Below are 15,723 nucleotides of genomic sequence, written 5' to 3' on the forward strand. Positions count from 1 at the left end.
GAAAACAATTTCAGAGATCTTAACCTCTCCTCGTATGATAACCCCTCCATTCCAGGCACCATTCTAGTAACTCTCCTCTGAATTTTTTCCAACAATTCTATGTCTTTTCTCAGGTAAGGAGCGCAAGATTGAGCACAATATTCTAAATGTGGCCTAACCAGGGACCTATACAATGAAAAATTATTGTAGTTTTCTAGGGATTTGAAAAATGAGAAAGAAAAAATTACCGCATGGTTATTTCATATATTGTAAAGTAATAGTCTATATGAATTAGAGAAGTAGTAATTTCTGTTAGATTTTATTTGCAAATTTGAGAATACTAGCCAGCATGTTTTATAACTTTAACCTTTGAAGGCCTGAAAACCATTAACACTTACAACCATATTTCTCAGAAAATAAAAACAACAATGTCAAATCGGGTTTATAAAGTTGTAGTTCTTTTTAAGAGCTACTACTTCCTTGCACTGTAACAAATATTTGAAAAAGCTGCTATCCGATTATGTTCTCAATTTTGTCTTTTTTTTTGTTACAAAAACAACAGAAATATTGAATACCTTGTTACCAGAAGTTAAATGTCATTAAGCAACCGTTGAGCTAAAAAATCTGTGCCACTTTTCCTCTGTGACTTCCATTACTTTATTGTGCGTCTAAATTGACTCGAGGTACTAACTGAATATCTTCCCTCTTATGGAAATTCTTCTCATGCTTTTCTTAATCCAGGTACCTTATTCTTATTCCAACATCACAGGCCGAATGATCATGAATCTAGAGATGAGCTCCAGCATCAGTAAGACAACACAAAAGTGGATGTACGTCCTCGAAATCTTCAAAAATGCACTCTATACATTTTAAAATATCCAGTGTAGTAATCGAAATATCATTCCAGTTAATGATAAAATTATACTAAAACCTTTGACAGTGTATGGAGTATCAATGGTTCTTTACGTACTAATTAATTTTTATTGACAATAAATTGTTTGGTTGTTGTTAAGCACAAATCTAGACAAGGAGCCACCTGCGTTCTGCTCACCGCGGTATCGAAATCTAATTGTCTGTGTTATAATCCATCAGACTTACCAATAAACATTTTCACACACACACACACACAAAAAAAAGGAATTTGGTACCGAATTCTAAAATAGAAGTGGTACACTAATTGGATTTCCAAAAAGATCTGGTACAAAGTTTTGTGAGTACCGGTAGAATTTGACTCTTGGTCTTGATGTGGTATGCAAGAATACCATACATTTTCTGCCTTCTTATTCTAATTTAACATTTTGGAATAAAAATCGTGTGTCCTAAGTCTATAAATGTTTCGCATAACACGTGATCAAGGAGGTTGTTGATTTTGTTCCAGATACATGTGTTTCTTTGTTATTCTATGGAGATAAATAACAGTTGTTCTGCCCACGGAACAATGTCTGTAATGCTGTACGTTATACAAGAAGGTATACAACTAGTGTTCTCCAATGGTAGGTCAGGTGATATTTTGAGGCCACAGCTTTCTTTATGTTTGAATACAAATAGATTTAAATATTCATGTACCAGCTCTTGAAGAAATTAGCTAACGGGAATACATCCCGAGGCAAGAAACCAGTTTCATTGATTCACAAATTCAATCGAAGGCGACCGTCTAGCATCCAGATGCAAGCACACACACACACACTGTACTCTGTGTCTTTAATAAATAAAGACTGATTTCACTGTGTGTTACATATCGTGTCAGTCTATTTCTTTGCTCAAACTCTGTAAATTCAGCGCATCACTTACTGATATATCGTGTCAATCCTCCCGTTATATAACGAGCCAACCTAATTTTCCCTTTCACCTGAAATGGGGCCCAGTATGGCCAGGTGCTTGACTCGCAATCTGAGGTTCGCGGGTTCGAATCCCCGTCCCACCAACCATGTTCGCCCTTTCAATCGTGGGAGCGTTATAATGTGACGGTCAATCCCACTATTCGTTGGTAAAAAAAGTAGCTCAAGAATTGGCGGTGGGTGATGATGACTAGCTGCCTTCCCTCTAGATTTTCACTGCTAAATTAGGGACGGCTAGCGTGGATAGCCCTCGTGTAGCTTTGGGCGAAATTCAAAACAAAAAACAAACAAATCACCTGAAATATCACATTAACACTAAAACGAGGCAGGGGAAGTACATGACACAGGCCATGTGTCTAAAAATCAGCCTAAATCTCACCTCAATAGAACTTTTTACAATTTCAGTGCTGTTTCTCATAATAGTAGTACTTTTTGTACTTTTTGTCTATCTTTATATTAGGTAATATATGATGTTGTTTATTAGCTCAAAGCTATACAATAAGGAAGTGAACCCTAATTTTTGCGTTGGAAGTCCGTAAACTTACCGCTGATCCACCCGGGGACAGTGTGTGATATACTACGATTTATTTGAAAATCTTATTGTAGTCTTTACTCGCCATATGTCTTTATCATTAGGTGTCATTGGATATCATTAATCAGTATATGATAGTTTGTTTTCTTTTTTTAGCGCAAAGCTGCATAATGGGCTATCTGCTCTCTGTCCACAACTCGGAATCAAATCCCGGATTCTAGCGTTGTACGTCCGTAAACTTACGCTGATCTATTTGGAAACTATATGATATTGATATTTTTTTTAAAAAGCAGATGTACAGTTCTCTTTTCAAGGATTACTGCGGTTTATAGATTTATAAGTCAGCTCAAAATCTAAAAGCTGTATATAACATGGTAACGTTGTATGGAAACAAATTACTAATTCAAAGTAATACGATTTACATTACTAGTAAATGGACAATCATCAAATAATCTGTTCAGTGCATTTATCAAGTGAAACAACGCTCTTATACGAAGCACTGTATGTGCAAGTTAACATCTCAATTTTCCCCTCGTTTACTAATTATATAATATTGTTACGACAGCGGAGGTCACGTGACCCTAGTAAAACGTCATATTCTCGAAGCTTCGTGAATCCTCGGGAGGTTACTAGACTTCAATATTCTTTTATATATAAGACAGTCAAGACGTGACACCAACAATGTAATTAATGTGTAATTGAACTGCGGACAGAGAGAGACATATTGTTCAGTCGAGCCGGTGAGGCGTTCGTTGTGAATTATAGCGTTTGTTATAGCGTGTCTGTGAAAATTAAGTGTATTGCAAAGTTGTATTCAGAAAGAATAAACCAGTTTTATTTAAGAAAGGACTTGTGTCGCTAAAGTTTCATCAGAAAGAATTTTTACGGAAAATTAACTAACGAACGGAGACGTAACAATATAATAAATTGAACAGCTAAGCTACACATCATTTAGTCTTTTGCTTGTTTCTGTGGCAATAGAAGCTCTAAAATGCTAATAACTTCTTAGTTCTGATGGACATTGGTGTGAATTTTTTTCTATACCTCTGAAAGGTCGTGCTATGTATTGAAAGTTCTAAGATTCGAGCCACGATATACCGCTTAAAACGCTCCGCACTTTCAGCGGTGGCGAACGTTATAACAGTGTCAGTCAGTCCTGTTATTCGGCTAAGAGTACCTGCTTAGGCGATAGATGTGTTGACTGATCTTCCTCTGGTCAAAAGTACTAGATTAGGAATGGCTTAGCATATACGAATACTGTTTATAATTTTAAAATAATCAAACGTTGTTTCATTGAATTAAAACAATAGTACATTTATGAATGTGTTTATTTCTGAGTACCCATATAAATATATATAAAAAGCAAAATATACTTTGATTTAAATACATTGATAATAGATGGCGTTAAATATCTCGCAAAGCACTTTAAGGCAAAAAGTAATAAACTGATTTAATTGTTTTGGTGCTATAACTCGATATTATTCTACTAGTACAATTAAACGAAACTTTAAGTGTCTGTTATAATGGCTGGTAGTTACTATTTTGTTATTGTTGGTCATTACGATAATCCAGTCTTTGAAATGGAATTCATTCCCCCAAGTAAATCGGATATGAAGGTAAGTTAAGATTTAAGGAAACTTGTTAATTAATGTTATTGTTGCTTAAAAAAAAAGTTAAAAGAGAACGTAAGAAGTTATGTATTGGATCCGAGTTCATACCTGAACTTCGTTACTGTTAATGTTATTAATTTCTTATTGATATTACAGACTCCTGAATAAAACACTATTTTAATTATTAAAATTTGAAGAGAAGTGTTTTCAATTTTTGCATTACTTTCTAATTTCTAGTTTACTTATTTTTTCAAGGTAATTAAGAGAATTATTACTTTTGGTGACACTTACTATCACATATATTGTCAAGATAATCAAGAATATTATTTCAAAACAAAATAAAATTGGAGTCACTGAAGTTGTTCCTTCTCCACACAGCATTTTTTGTATATCCAAAGATAAGCTCCCATATATAATAAGGAATCAAAATGAGTAATTCCAGTTTTGTTGCCTCTTTCTATTTTCCATTTATTTTAAAGCAAAATAAAATTTGACAATTAAAAGGATAATGACACTTATGATGAACAACATTGCTTACTTATAAGTTATGTCAGAAGGGACACAGATAAACGTTTCAGAATTCTAGAGATTCCATTTTCAGTATCTAAAGCAAAAATATAAAGAATTACATCAGTCCTAAGTAAATTACCAAATTACGTTAAAGATAACACAGGCCTGCAACAGTTTTATTCTCTTGAAATGTTTATATGTTCTGCAGTAATTCCTGCATGCTGAATCCAAAAATGATATTCATTTTTCTCCATCATAATGTCATAAAACATCATAATGAAATACATAAGAGAAAGACCACAACATGTAGTTTTGAGATTAAAAACATAGATTTCACACAAAAATCAGGATGAATGAGGATGCACATTCACTTGACACCAGTGTTCTTCCCTTTTCTTCAGTTTGTTTGTATTTTTGTGAACAAGCATAATAAAAAAATTTCAATGTGGTAAAAGAAATAATAATTTGATCTAAGTTTTTCTTCCTGATTTGTAAAAAATCCTTGCGTGATAAAAAAAAAGAATATTATTTTTGAAATCTGCGTAACTGAATAATGTAAAATCCGTTATTAAAACCAAAACAACTTTTATGAAGTTTAAGTGTGCAGGCATGTGTAATTTAACCAAAACTAAAATACATAGAAAATAAAGGACTAACAAGAAAAATGCTGTACATATTAAAGAATGTGCAGTTTAAATGAAGACAGTTTGTTGTACATTCTATTTTTCATATCAAGAACAAAATGGATGAGTTCAGGGCTCAAGTTGAAATGGAAAACTACATTACAATGGTAATTATTGAAACTTGGTTAGATTTGGAGAACAATGATAAAAGGAGTTCTTTTGAAATTCCAGGCTATAAGTTTCTCAAGTGAAAGACCTTTTTTCTTTGAAGAGGGAGGGAATGGTTCTTTGTATAAGGTACAAACTGTATCTTGTTGGGAGTGAAGACATAAAAATTGGTAGTAAAGAGTTTGGATCTATGTGGGTTGCAGTCAGGAATTTCAAAAGTAGGACCCTGTAAATCCTTGACTAATCTAGTAAATGCTGGTAAGATGCCTCTTCAAAAGAAAATACAATATTATAACCTATTCCCATAAGATAACCCTTTCATGCTTTTCCTAGCAGACTTCCTCTGAACCAATTCCAGTAAGTCAGTAGCCTTTCTTAAATAAGGAGACCAAAAATATACATAGTATTTTAAGTAAGGCCTAATTAATGATTCTTATAGAGAGATAATTATCTCTTTTGACTTTTAATCAGTATTTCTATAAATACACCCTAAAATTTTATTAGCTTTACTACGAGCAACAGAGAAATTGTTTGATGACTTATTGACTTATCCATACTATAGCAAAATTATTTTCTTTAATGCAGTGGCTAGATACTCAGCAGCCTGGAATAGTCCTTCAAATACTAAATTCCCGGCAGTCCAAAAATTTGAATATTAGTGAGCTACGATCATTTTTCACATGACTTAGAGAAAGAATAATAGTTAATTACAAGACTGATTTGTCTTCAAGCTCAATGAAACGATCTGAATAAAACTTTTGGCCTCGAGAAATAAATATTGATTGTCATTGTTGTTTAGTGTCGATTGGTGAGTGTCTATGTGTTTGCTACAAGCTGCTGGAAATAATCCTCAAAATAATAGATACCTGGCAGTACATAACTTCACAATCATTAATATTGATAAGCTTCCAACATGATAATTTATGTTATTTATATATGTATATATAATCTGTGATATAATTTTTTTGGAAATTATCACTAGTATTATTATCATTATTATTAATTATTGTTGGTGTTGTAGCTCATCAATATTCACATATTTGGACTGCTGGGTATTTAGTATTTGAAAGATCATTCCTGGCTGCCGGGTATCTAGCCATTGCATTTCTTTAATCGTGTCACTGAGTGGGTTCCCAGCTATATTAAATTTGTGATCCGAAGTATGATAACCAAACTCCATTGCCTTGTACTTACTGTAATTAGAAGTCATTTGCCAAATATTTGTCTAACTAACCAATTGATCCAGCTCGTTCTGTAATGCCTCAACATTCTCGGTATATCTAGAATTACCCAAGAGTTTAATGGCATCAGCACACTATACTAATTTAATAATTATACCCTTATCAAATCGTTAAATTAAATAAGAAAAAAATGAAGGCTCAAGCACTGACCCAAGTATGGCTGGACTGCATTAATAACAACATTTTGCTTTCTCCCACCCAACTACCATACAGTCCAATTAACTAATTTTTCTCCAACCCTTACCAGTGTGATTTTCTTTTTTGTGGCTCCTTATCAAAACCTTTGTGAAAATCTAAGCACACCAAGCTCACACACTGTTCATTGCCTATGTAATAAATAACATCCTTAGAATAAACAAGTGGTTCCCTTTGGTAATTCCAAGATGGTTTTCTTTTAATGTATCATACTTTCCTAAAGAATTTTGTAAAGCTTGATTTATCAGACACTAGAATTAAGACTAACTTGCCTTTTCTTTCCAACTCTTATTACCCCCTTTAAAAGTAGAAGTAATATTAACAACTCTCCAATTCTTGGGCACCTGCCCACTGTCTATTGAGCCTACCAAAAATTGAAAGAGAGGCTTGCATGTCTTATCTTTGACATACTTTTAAACCCCAGAGTAATCCTTGTTTGGCCCTTGTGCTTTATTTATTTTTAATCGCCTTGCCATTACTTACCACCAGGGAATTAATATCTACAGATTTCAGGTCAATTCCAATATTTCTCGTATAATTAATATTAACTACTACTGATCATTGCAGCTGCCTACTTAGAGCAAACTAAAGTATCAACCTGGTAATAAGTATAGCTAATTAAATATGCAGTTAGATACCCTTGCTGTTAACAATATTTTTGGCTGTAATCCTAATAGTATTTCACAAATTTTGATCAGTGTTGAAAAGTTAGGTTAGTCCAAAGTCTGTATACTAAGCTAAAAATACAAAACAATCTCTATAATAAAAGTACAACAATAAAAATGTTACAACTAGATATTTTAAAAATTCTAACCAATTCTGTTAATGAAAATAACTTGAAGAAATATTAATCTAACTCATACTTATGGAACACACAAATACTAGATATTAGTTTCAAGTAATGCCATAGATTTAATGTTTATTGAACAATAAATGTTATTAGAACCATGTGTAAACAAACCTTTCCACAATCCTCTCTTAAAAATGTCTTGTGAAAAATTAAAACACATTAAACAGCTGTGAAAATGTTCAGTATGGTTTCCAAGTCTTGAAAATTTTGAAGAAAGACTTTTTTGTAAGGGGCCATCCGTAAAGAATGTCCCACAATTTATGCGACTTTTTGACCCCTCCTTAACACACTTTGTCACATGGGTAGCCTCCTAAAGAAAGTAAATGAACACTTCCACAACAGTTGGTAGTAAAACATAAACACATTTTATCTCTAAGTAGGACTGTTCTAACAAAAGTAGGAAAGTTGGCAACCCTAGACTGTTCAGGGTAACCAAAAGTAGGAAAGTTGGCAACCCTAGATTGTTTTGGATAACCGAAAGTAGGAAAGTTGGTAACCCTAGACTGTTCAGGGTAACCAAGAGTAGGAAAGTTGGCAACCCTAGACTGTTCAGGGTAACTGAAAGTAGGAAAGTTGGTAACCCTAGACTGTTCAGGGTAACCAAGAGTAGGAAAGTTGGCAACCCCAGACTGTTCAGGGTAACCAAAAGTAGGAAAGTTGGCAACCCTAGATTGTTTTGGGTAACCGAAAGTAGGAAAGTTGGTAACCCTAGACTGTTCAGGGTAACCGAAAGTAGGAAAGTTGGCAACCCTAGACTGTTCAGGGTAACCTAAAAGTAGGAAAGTTGGTAACCCTAGACTGTTCGGGGTAACTGAAAGTAGGAAAGTTGGTAACCCTAGACTGTTCGGGGTAACGGAAAGTTTGTAACCCTAGACTGTTCGGGTAACTGAAAGTAGGAAAGTTGGTAACCCTAGACTGTTCAGGGTAACCGAAAGTAGGAAAGTTGGTAATCCTAGACTGTTTAGGATAAAGAATGTAACTAAAAATCTTCTCTTGTAAAAACTTCATCTTTTATAACATCATCATTAATGGTTAAAAATAAATCTAAAATTGCATCCCACTGGTTGGCTCTCTTACAGTTTGGTGTAAAAAAAAACATCCTAAATCTCTTCATGAAACGTGTCTTCTCCCACTACTTGATTCCATACTAGTCTAAAATTAAAGTTTTCTTTAATCACTGGATCAATAACATCTGTCTCCTATTATACAATTTATTGTTGACATAATCTGTCTGATCAGACTGGCTATAATATTTCCAAATTAGATCTATCTTTGAACCCACTAATTTGTTTTTATATGTTCACTCCAGACAGGATCCAACTCTTCAATTATATAAAGGCTTTTCCACCTTTTATATAGTAGCTGTTGTGGTCATAATAATATCCAGCAAATAATAAATACAAAAATTGCCTTTCAGTGATACACCTTTGAAAAATAGAACTTTTATACTCGTTGGTCTATCTGTTGCAAAAAAGTCATTGTTAGAAAATGAGTTCTATGCACAGTTTGTGTCTAGATTTTGATGAACATACATTGCCTTTTGCAAAGTAATTAACTATTTAACTCTTATTTTCAATACTGGTCAGTATGCACTGGAAGAATGTCAGAAAATCATGTTTACCATAGGCTCAGTTGCAAGTACAAGGTTTGATGTTTGGATGAAATGTAAATGTTGTGAATGCAGTCACAGTGGATGTCATTCATAAACATCCAAGAAAATTGTAAAGTAGGAGGAATTATAAGAACAAGACTATTTTGTTCTTCTCATTGTAACCACTTTCATTGTCATTGTCAGTGGTTGACAAACTTGGACAACACTGATCAGACTTCAACTAATGAAAATCATAAAAAAAATGTCCATTGCACATTCAAAATTGTGTAAAAATAGCATTACAAACCAAGAGGCCTAAAATTTGTGATAAAAACATGTTAATTACCGATGATTTTTTTTTCCTTATTCCTCTTAACTTGTCCATTGCATATGTTCCTTGAAGAATACAAGGTGTGTAAAAATTGAATTTCAGATCAATCTTTTGTCTCCTACAAATCACTGCCCAAGATACCTTTTGCCAGAAATTTAGGGGAATGTGGAAACAAACATTGAAGTTGTACATGATTTTTATTGCAAATTCTAGACCTATTGGTTTTTAGCTTTCATTATTTAAATCATAACTTTTAAAACATTTATTGTTGTTTCTGTTGAGTGCACAAAGTATCCTAGATGTCACAAACATGTTAAAAAACCATTTTAACAGTGCAAATCAAGGTCAAGATTGAAGAGGTCTGAGCAGAAGTATTCTTCCTTTGAGAAGACTTCATCAGCACCAAAATATTTTGAAAATTTTATTGAGTGTTTTTGAAGCAATAGATCTGACCCTAAAATTATGCAAAGAGAAATTGGGCTATTTATTGTAATGAATTTTCTCTTGTTCAAATTGCTACCAAAACGTAGCAAATTTTGTATGATCAACTAACATTTTTAGGGTTAAAAAGTCTGTGACTTTTAAATAACTTATAACCTGGAATTTCAGAGTAATTCCTGTTATAGGTGTTTTCTATATTTAACCAAGTTACAGCAATTTCAATTACATCAGTCTTCCATTTCAACTCAATCTTGAAATCATCCATTTTGTCCCTAATACTTCTTATATTTAGAATAACTAGCAGAAATACCCACCCTCTGTTAGTTCCTGCAGTAGGGTTATTGGGCCTGTGGCCATTTCTGGAATTATCTGACAGTTCTACAACAATGTACTCGTACTGGACATTCAATAATGTTCACCATCCATGAGAAAAAGGATTTTATTGAAAATTTAATTTAAAAATGAGCCATCATCACAGCATTATATCACAGAGTAGATTTTATTGAAGTATTTCTTTGTAGATGTAGTTATCAATGAAAGTGCCTTGCTTTTCTGTTGCAACACTCATGAGATTTTCACTAAAGAAAAACAAATGATTTTTTTAAGTTTGTCTTTGATTGTTTTATATTTGAAACTTGCTCCACATTTTGTAATTTTTATTGGTTAAATCTGGAACTTATTCCTTTTTGTTTGTAACCGTTATTGGTTAACTCTGAAACACATCATTTTTGTGGAAATTTCAATTGTTTTATTTATTTCTCAGCTATAAAAATACTGCCTAGTTATAAAAATATTACCCAGTTATGGTTGGTGATGATCGGTGCGGTATTTTCCGAGATCCGAGTTTTGGATTGAAGTTTACAAGATTACCTGGAGAAATGATAGGATAAAGGCCCCTGATGTCTTTATGCTGTCTCTGGTAGACAACAGGATAAAAGAACACACTTGTAATGTGTTCCTTTTGTGCCACCAAGAATAAGCCTTTGTTAAGGCACTAGTATTGTGGAGTTTACTGTGCATGGAGAATGTGTGCTGATTGCATCATAGACTGGCACAGTATACCTTAGAACATGTAGGGGTTGGAGTCTTGTTCAATGTTTGGTGCATGCATTACGTGTAGTAAAGTTTTTGGTGTAAGGTAGTACTTATCAGTACTGTCGAGAGGTGAGTTTCTATGAAATACACATTCAGCTAAGGAAAATGGTAACACTGTCATACAGTATTTGTGTTTTCTGTTTAGGACATTAGTTACTGGAGTATGTTTTGTTTTGTATGTGGAGATCAATATGCTGGTTATAAGTAACTTGCCATAGATGGTTGTTTTATTTCTACTTTTATAACTTTACAAGTCCTAGACTTGATAATATTTATAAGTTTTTTGTTTCAGAAAGAAGACCATAGACATCTTAGTCAGTTTATTGCTCATGCTGCTCTTGATCTAGTTGATGAACACATGTGGGCTACTAGCAGTATGTACTTAAAAGTAGTAGACAAATTCAATGAGTGGTTTGTTTCTGCTTTTGTCACAGCAAGCAATATCCTTGGAAGTTTTAGCAAACTGTTTGTTGGTAGTATGCATAAAAATAAGTACAGCATAAACTAAGGCACTAGAAATTTTTTAAAACATGCTTTTTTCATTTAGGTTTATATAATCATGATGTTGTGTAATAGATGTCTGTATTTTACTGTGAGGACTCTTTTAAATATAAACATTTCTGTCAAACAGCATTTTAGAAACTACCTGAGAAGCTAAAAAATGGAAATCCCACTTAAAGTTATTTAGAAAATATCTATCATGTTTCCGATCTTTCTGCTTTAAGATTTTTAGAACTTCGGGTAACTGATGAAGTAAATTAGGTACCAAAGATATATTTAAAAATAAAGGCAAAATTGAGTAGTAAAAATTGGAGAGCATTATAGTAACAATTGTCATGTGTGAACACCTTTTCCAAGCTGGTAAAGCATGATTATAATTCATTATTAACACTATATTCTTTATCTAGTATCTTAGTGACTTTCAAGAATTAGAAAAGTGTATAAAAGTAGTATTTCAACAACACTATGCTCATCATATTCATTGCTGATGACATGCTTCGCTCAATAAAGAGGTCATCAGGCATATACAGTAAATGAATGAATGAACTTGGCAGTAATGTAGGTTTTAAATCTCACGAGCCCCATCATAAGTGGTGTGGTCTCCCATTTGTGTTCCTTTCCACACGGTGATTACACTTCATGGGTGTTTGTTCTTCGAACACCTTAGAAGGATACTCCTTATATCCCTCGCACTGGTCCCTCCACCTCTTCAATGTGGGATTCTAGCTATACATGTAAGTGGAGGTAAGATACCACATTGGAAGTTATTATTTTCCTGTACTGAAAATATATTTCTGATAGGTACTTACCTCCTCTCACATTTCCCACCCTTCCTCCCCAGTTAAAACTGGTTTTTCCTTTTTTTTCTTTTTTGTAATAAGTGTGTAAAATGTAATCACATAAGAGTACCAATCTTGAACCTAGAGTTTGGAAATCACAATTTGCAGTGCTTTTCAAACAACACCCTCACTCTGAAATTAATTAATTATTACAACCTGAAAGTAAATATCTATAAACTTTAATTTATTTTAGATAAAAAAAAAAGTGGGAGAATGTAAGGAAATTAAAAAAGAAAGGAGGAATAAGGTTGTTTTTTTTTGGGGGGGGAGGGGATATTTTGTGAAAAAAGATTTAGTGTATGATATGTATGCATTGTTTTTTAAGTAAAAAGAGTACAATATAATGTAGGCTTAGTTAGGCCTGTTGAATTTGACAAGACATAAATTTTGAATCTTTTTTGGAAAAATAAAACAGCAGTGGTGTTTGAGTTATATTAGTATCAAGGTTAAAAATTTTATTTCAATATTAGTAAGATATCTTTAAAACTAGTTTTGGAAAATACCATATTTTGGTCTTAAAATTGTTAAGAAAATTATATGTAGTGTAAGTAATTATGTATAAAGATTTAGTTATTTCTATACAATGTAGGAGTATGAAAAATAAATAATCTGTTATTATTAATGTATCGAGAGAGTACAGTATTCCTTAGCAGTTTTATTAAATAGATACCTTAACCTCGCACACAGATGAGATTCCTAATGCTTCATGACATAAAAAATGAAGATGGAATTAAAAACTTTTTTTCAGAGATGTATGAAGTTTACATAAAGGTAAGTGCATTTTTAAGTCACTAACAATTAATTCTGTAATTCTATATTTTCTCTTCACATACTCCATAGTTAATAAAATCTACACAGATGTAAGAGACAGAGGTTAATGTTGCTCAGCAGTGAAAACAATGCTGCTTTTGTGAGTCACACAGCAGAATACATGTACGTGTATCATTTACATTTATATAAGTTTCTAGTTTAATGTTTTAGAACTGTGGATGTCATACCAGTTAATATAAAGTTAAAGATGTTTGGAGTGTTCTGAAACATTAGCTTAGTTTACCAATTGTATGTATATGTAGACACTGTTTACTGAGTAAAAAAGCAATGTTGAAATGGAAAGAACTTCAGGGTAGGCTATCTTTGAACTCATCATATATATAAGTTTGTGCCTTTTTAAAAAAAAAATCTTTATAATAGAATGTTTATATTATGTATCACAATTGTCATGAAAAACCAGGAAAATCCATTTTTTCACAATTTTTTTCACGTAAAAATGTTCATTAATTTTAGGTAATCAAATCAACGTAATATAAAATACTCCACTTTCAAATATTAAACACATTTTTCTACAAAAGATGTGTTATTGTGTTGAAATGAAAAACTTATCCTCTCATGTAAAACTGGATTTCTGGGCATAACCAGTTTTGCCATGATGTTGACAATATGTTCTAGAATTAGAAAATTAACATCTAATCCATGGTGTTTAACTAACAGTCTCATGATGTTACAGGTGCATGTATGATAATTCTAGTCATGTGCTTCTTGTGTGCTGCTACTGTTTTTCTAAAGTGTTATTTCTCGTTATTATAAAGTAGTCGTATAACATGGAATAACCTCTTTGGAAGGTTTTAATAAAAGAAATAATTCTTGTAAGGAGTGTGAATGTAAGAATTTCTTTTCTAAGTAAGCTCTATGCCACATCCAAGTAACCTTCATTTTTCAAATGTGTCTTTTACTTCACTCTTATTCAAGTTTGCAGGATTTTACAGAACTTCTGTGCTTATTAAATTTATATACATTATCAAATTAAATATGATAAGGAATCATAGCTGAGGAAAGTAATACATGTACAACTCTGTGCTCCTTCATTTAATGCATTTATTTTTTGTTCAGCATGCAATGAATCCATTTTATGACCACAATACATCCATAAGATCAGCAGCATTTGAAAGAAAAGCCCAGTTTTTTGGAAGAAAGTATCTAACAGGATAGATGAATCCTAAGACTGTATGTTGTGTGAATTCAGATGTAAAATAAGCAGATATCTGTATAGTCGTATTATGTTATGATGTACATAAGAAATCAAATATATTGTATGCAAGTGGCAGAAATAAAACAGTTAAAATATGCTTGATCTGTTAACAGTTCATTTGTTTTCTCTGTGGTGAAATCTCTACCAAAAAAAATAATTTCCATAATAAAATACTAAGTAAAACCAAATACCCTGGTATTTATGTTGATATCCAAAAATATATGAAAAAGTTGTACAATGCATATTCACACATATCCCATGTGCTGCATAGTTAGGTAACTTCCACCTTGAGATATAGAGATATTAAGCTTTGTACTCTCAGTTCTGGTTTGTGTTTTAGAGAACGCTCCTGAAGAAGTGAAACATTGAGTGTCTAGTTAAATAAAAACAACATTTTGTTGTTATAAAGTCGTTTATTTCTGGTATTAATGTCTTCTATACACCAATATGCACTACAGAAATTAAATAATGAGAAATTGTGGTTAAACTGTTGTAGAGTGATTGAAGTAGATATGTGCTCCTTAGACAAAATTTTGATTATAGTGGAACTATGGTCAAGCTTCCATAAAATAATTTAAGTAGTATTGTGGCTGAACTATAGTAAAATTATTAAAAACTGTATTTATGCTATTTATAAAATGATTGAAGTAGTACAGTGGTTTAGCTGTTTGTGAAATGATTGAAGTGGTACTGTAGTTTAGCTGTTTGTGAAATGATTGAAGTAGTACAGTGGTTTAGCTGTTTGTGAAATGATTGAAGTGGTACTGTAGTTTAGCTGTTTGTAAAATGATTGAAGTAGTACAGTGGTTTGGCTGTTTGTGAAACAGCTAAACTACAGTACCACTTCAATCATTTTACAAACAGCTAAACTACAGTACCACTTCAATCATTTCACAAACAGCTAAACTACAGTACCACTTCAATCATTTTACAAACAGCTAAACCACTGTACTACTTCAATCATTTTACAAACAGCTAAACTACAGTACCACTTCAATCAAAACTGATTGAAGTGGTACTGTAGTTTAGCTGTTTGTAAACTGATTGAAGTGTTTCTGTAGTTTAGCTGTTTGTAAAATGATTGAAGTGTTTCTGTAGTTTAGTTGTTTGTAAACTGATTGAAGTGTTTCTGTAGTTTAGCTGTTTGTAAAATGATTGAAGTGTTTCTGTAGTTTAGCTGTTTGTAAAATGATTGAAGTGGTTCTGTAGTTTAGTTGTTTATAAAATGATTGAAGTGGTACTGTAGTTTAGTTGTTTATAAAATGATTAAAGTGGTACTGTGGTTTAGCTGTTTGTAAAACGATTAAAGTGGTACTGTGGTTTAGCTGTTTGTAAAACGATTAAAGTGGTACT

At 32.6% G+C, this 15,723-nt stretch overlaps 1 protein-coding gene across 1 annotated transcript; it reads left to right on the plus strand.

Annotated features, from left to right (window-relative positions):
• The first annotated feature begins 3,717 nt into the window (after window positions 1–3,717).
• LOC106462249 (trafficking protein particle complex subunit 2-like) lies at window positions 3,718–14,467 on the plus strand. The gene is made up of 4 exons (XM_013922149.2): window positions 3,718–3,965; window positions 11,297–11,444; window positions 13,030–13,115; window positions 14,232–14,467. The coding sequence occupies exons 1-4, from the start codon at window positions 3,873–3,875 to the stop codon at window positions 14,328–14,330; spliced, it is 426 nt and encodes a 141-aa protein (XP_013777603.1). The 5' UTR covers window positions 3,718–3,872; the 3' UTR covers window positions 14,331–14,467.
• Window positions 14,468–15,723: the final 1,256 nt, after the last annotated feature.

Source organism: Limulus polyphemus, unplaced genomic scaffold (genome assembly GCF_000517525.1).
Source record: "Limulus polyphemus unplaced genomic scaffold, Limulus_polyphemus-2.1.2 Scaffold1125, whole genome shotgun sequence".
In the NCBI taxonomy this organism is placed as follows: Eukaryota; Metazoa; Arthropoda; class Merostomata; order Xiphosura; family Limulidae; genus Limulus; species Limulus polyphemus.

Excerpts from the sequence above, each read along its gene's own strand:
- LOC106462249 (XM_013922149.2), top strand. The coding sequence starts at position 3,873 with ATGGCTGGTAGTTACTATTTTGTTATTGTTGGTCATTACGATAATCCA. Across the intron at positions 3,966-11,296 it reads CAAGTAAATCGGATATGAAG|AAAGAAGACCATAGACATCT; the intron begins GTAAGTTAAGAT and ends TTTTTGTTTCAG. Across the intron at positions 13,116-14,231 it reads TGTATGAAGTTTACATAAAG|CATGCAATGAATCCATTTTA; the intron begins GTAAGTGCATTT and ends TTTTTTGTTCAG.